The sequence below is a fragment of the Staurois parvus genome, unplaced genomic scaffold, assembly GCF_062004578.1.
Source record: "Staurois parvus isolate SC_StPar_1 unplaced genomic scaffold, SC_StPar_1.0 ptg000011l, whole genome shotgun sequence".
In the NCBI taxonomy this organism is placed as follows: domain Eukaryota; kingdom Metazoa; phylum Chordata; class Amphibia; order Anura; family Ranidae; genus Staurois; species Staurois parvus.
The window spans coordinates 18,718,786-18,721,974 of record NW_028317807.1 but is presented as its reverse complement, the minus strand read 5'-3'; the positions used below and the strand labels follow the sequence as shown (position 1 = coordinate 18,721,974).

The following is a 3,189-nucleotide window of genomic DNA, read 5'->3' as shown; positions in this document are numbered from 1 at the left end:
ACTTCAAGTTCAGGTTTAATGCATCCTCCAAGCATGTTATTTAAATGATTTGTGTATTTTTGTTGTTGCCATTTAAGCCATGTTAAAAGACCTACTCCTGGCTGAACTATGTACACCATGGCAGTATCCATTTACCCATAACCTTTTTTACCAAAAGCTTGTAAACTGGCATTAAATACAAGATTTGGTTCTCATGGACTTCAATAGCGGTACAATGTTCTGGGTTTGAGGATTTCCCACTGGGCTCAGCAAAAGTCCAGTTTACTGAAAATTGATCAGCTCGCTCATCCGTAATAGATATATAGATAGATACTGCCAAAAGCATAAAAAAAAGTTTTCAGTATAAATTTATTTAGATACCTGCTATCCAAAACGTCAGTTAAAAAAATAATAATAAATTAAAAAAATACAAGTTGTAATAACATTTTTTGTATAACCCGTAGGGTTAGTAAATCTTAAAAGTTACAATTTAATAGTTGATGTATAAGAATGTTATTACTTCTTTGAAGAAAAAAATATCTTTCCTATGCATTTGCTGTTCTCTTACAATCTATGAAAATAGAAATCCAATCTAATAAAAATAGGCATCCAACAAAGGTATTAAATAAGATGTTAAAAGTAATATATTTTTAAGTTACACTAGTGTTATTTCCTAATTTGAAAAGAACAAATATATTGACGTGTTCACCTAGCTTGTGCTAATTATTTACTGACACTAGCAAATAAATGTGAACTCATGATGATCAAAAGCTGATGAGGGAGGTGTAAAAAGACTGAACATTCTCGGCTTCAACATACTGTAGAATGAAAAGAGAAATACTATACATTCTTTGTCCTGAGCGAGATCTCTATTGTGTTAGTAATGCAGATCCAGCAATGGATATCCTATATAAGAACAGCTGTGTTTGTCATTCCTCTGTACTGACGCCTCACCAGAGACACCCCAGGCAAAATGGGAAAGGTAAAAGATTTAGTTATTTTTTAATTACCAAATAATTACGCTAGGTATGTGTGCTATTATTTTGTAGTTTTTCAGCTACATACAACCAAATCTGGTCGGCACAATTAATGTATTAATAATAGTCAAATATACATGCTATAGGTCATGTAGAATTAGACTAAATATATGGGGTAAGCAAATCAAGCTATAGATAAGTTGTTTCCAACAATTATTTGACCACAGTTAAAAAAGAAAGAATTCACTAAATAAACTAAAAAAAATCAATACATTTTTACTATAGTACGGAAGGGTTAGAATTTCTGACAATGTTTTTATTGTTGTCTGTGCCTTCTTTTCCAAATGACACCTGCTCCCTTCATTTCTTGTACTGTTTTGTGCAAAGAATGTGACAGAAAACCTCCCAAGTAAGGGCCACATACAGAAATAAAAACTTAAAATGTTATCTCTTAACTAACATAACACCTTGTCTGATGTTGGATTTTGACAATACTAAATTGTCCCTAGTGATAGGTTGGTATCATTTTTAGGAACAGCAATTTGTAAATTAGAATGGTACTAATGTGGCTTTTTTTGGCTGTCTAAAAATTTCTAGTAAGGTGATCCTGCCATTTTTCAGCAGTCAGACTGAGGAGGATTTGTCTTCTTTCTTGCAGAATTTTTCAGATGAAATATAATGGCTGTATGTCTTTTTTTTTTAATGGTTGAACTAGATGGACTTTTGTCTTTTTTGAGCCAGAATAACTATGTAACTATGCAAAATTGATTGAAAGATGGTACTTATGGCACTATGGTCATTTGGATGTGTGAATGTGGTTTTCATATTATTTTTCACATTAACATCCCTCTTTCAATAACTGAGGCAAAATTGCGAATATGATATATTTACAGATCAGCAAAGAGTAGAAACAACAGAAAGTTTTGTTTAGTGCTGACTATGTAATAATTATTGCAGAATGGTTTAATATCATAGAATTTTAATGCAAAAGGCAATATGTAATGCTCTCTAACAGTAATTCACGGTAAATATTTGCTTTGTTGAAATTTCAGATCATCTTTTATGAGGACAGGAACTTCCAGGGCCGCTCTTATGAGTGCAGCTCTGATTGTTCTGACCTCCACTCTTACTTCAGCCGTTGCAACTCCATCCGTGTGGAAAATGGAAACTGGATGCTGTATGAGCACCCCAACTACACCGGGCACCAATATTTCCTGAGGAGAGGAGAGTATCCAGATTTTCAACAGTGGATGGGATTTAATGACTCCATTAGGTCTTGTCGCATCATCCCTCAGGTATATATTTCTATTATATATTAAAGGTTACCTGTTCTAAGGGAAAATTAATCTAATTCTGAAAATGCTAGTTAACTTGCTGTCTCTTTGTAAATCTACCCTACTATGCCAAATCTATAGAAACAAGACAACGAAGTATGTGTGCAGACCTTCAGTTAATATAAAATAAAAAATTTTAAACATATTTGACTTACAATGCATGTTCCTCCATCAGCACCGTGGATCATTTAGGCTGAGGATTTATGAAAGGGAAGAATTCAGAGGTCAGATGATGGAGTTCACTGAAGATTGTCCTCAAGTCCATGAAGAATTCAACTACCATGATATTCACTCCTGTAATGTCCTTGAAGGCCACTGGATCTTCTATGAGCAACCCAACTACAGAGGACGCCAGTACTACCTGAGACCTGGAGAATACAGGAGATACACTGAGTGGGGAGCAGTTACTCCTAGAGTTGGTTCTTTCAGGAGAGTCCAAGAAATGTTTTGAAAACAGCATTGCTGTTGTGATAATCAGTGCATCAAATAAAAATAAAGTATACTAATAAAAAGTACAAGTTGGTTTTGTTGAAAAATTTGAAATCAATAATACAGTACATAGAATCTAACGAGAAACAAACGTTAACCATTTTGTTAAAAAAGAGCAAATTATATCTTATCTTATTTAAAATGACAAAAATACTGTAGCTAAAATATTCCTCTTTGCAAAGGAATTGGAAAATAGATAGCAGACACCATAGACACCAAACCAGTGCATCTAAGAATTTTAGGGTTTTCAAAGTATAACTATTGTATAGTATATGGTATAAGAATAAGTGGTTGAAGAGTGCCTGAACCTCCAAGCCTACATGCTATAGACAATATGTCCATATGCCAGGACACCCAAACAACATGCATATTACCAGAAAATGCAATCCCTACAAAACTATGAGACAAAA

The 3,189-nt window shown here is 33.7% G+C and overlaps 1 protein-coding gene across 1 annotated transcript; it reads left to right on the top strand.

Moving 5' to 3' along the window:
• Positions 1-845: 845 nt before the first annotated feature.
• Positions 846-2,808, top strand: LOC149473801 (gamma-crystallin 1). Its single transcript, XM_089671309.1, has 3 exons — positions 846-961; positions 2,009-2,251; positions 2,466-2,808. Exons 1-3 carry the CDS (start codon positions 953-955, stop codon positions 2,739-2,741), a joined length of 528 nt encoding a protein of 175 aa, XP_089527435.1. The 5' UTR covers positions 846-952; the 3' UTR covers positions 2,742-2,808.
• Positions 2,809-3,189: the final 381 nt, after the last annotated feature.

What these genes read in the sequence shown, in the direction of transcription:
- LOC149473801 (XM_089671309.1), top strand. An exon ending in CTTGTCGCATCATCCCTCAG is followed by an intron (nt 2,252 to 2,465) that starts GTATATATTTCT and finishes TTCCTCCATCAG; the next exon opens with CACCGTGGATCATTTAGGCT.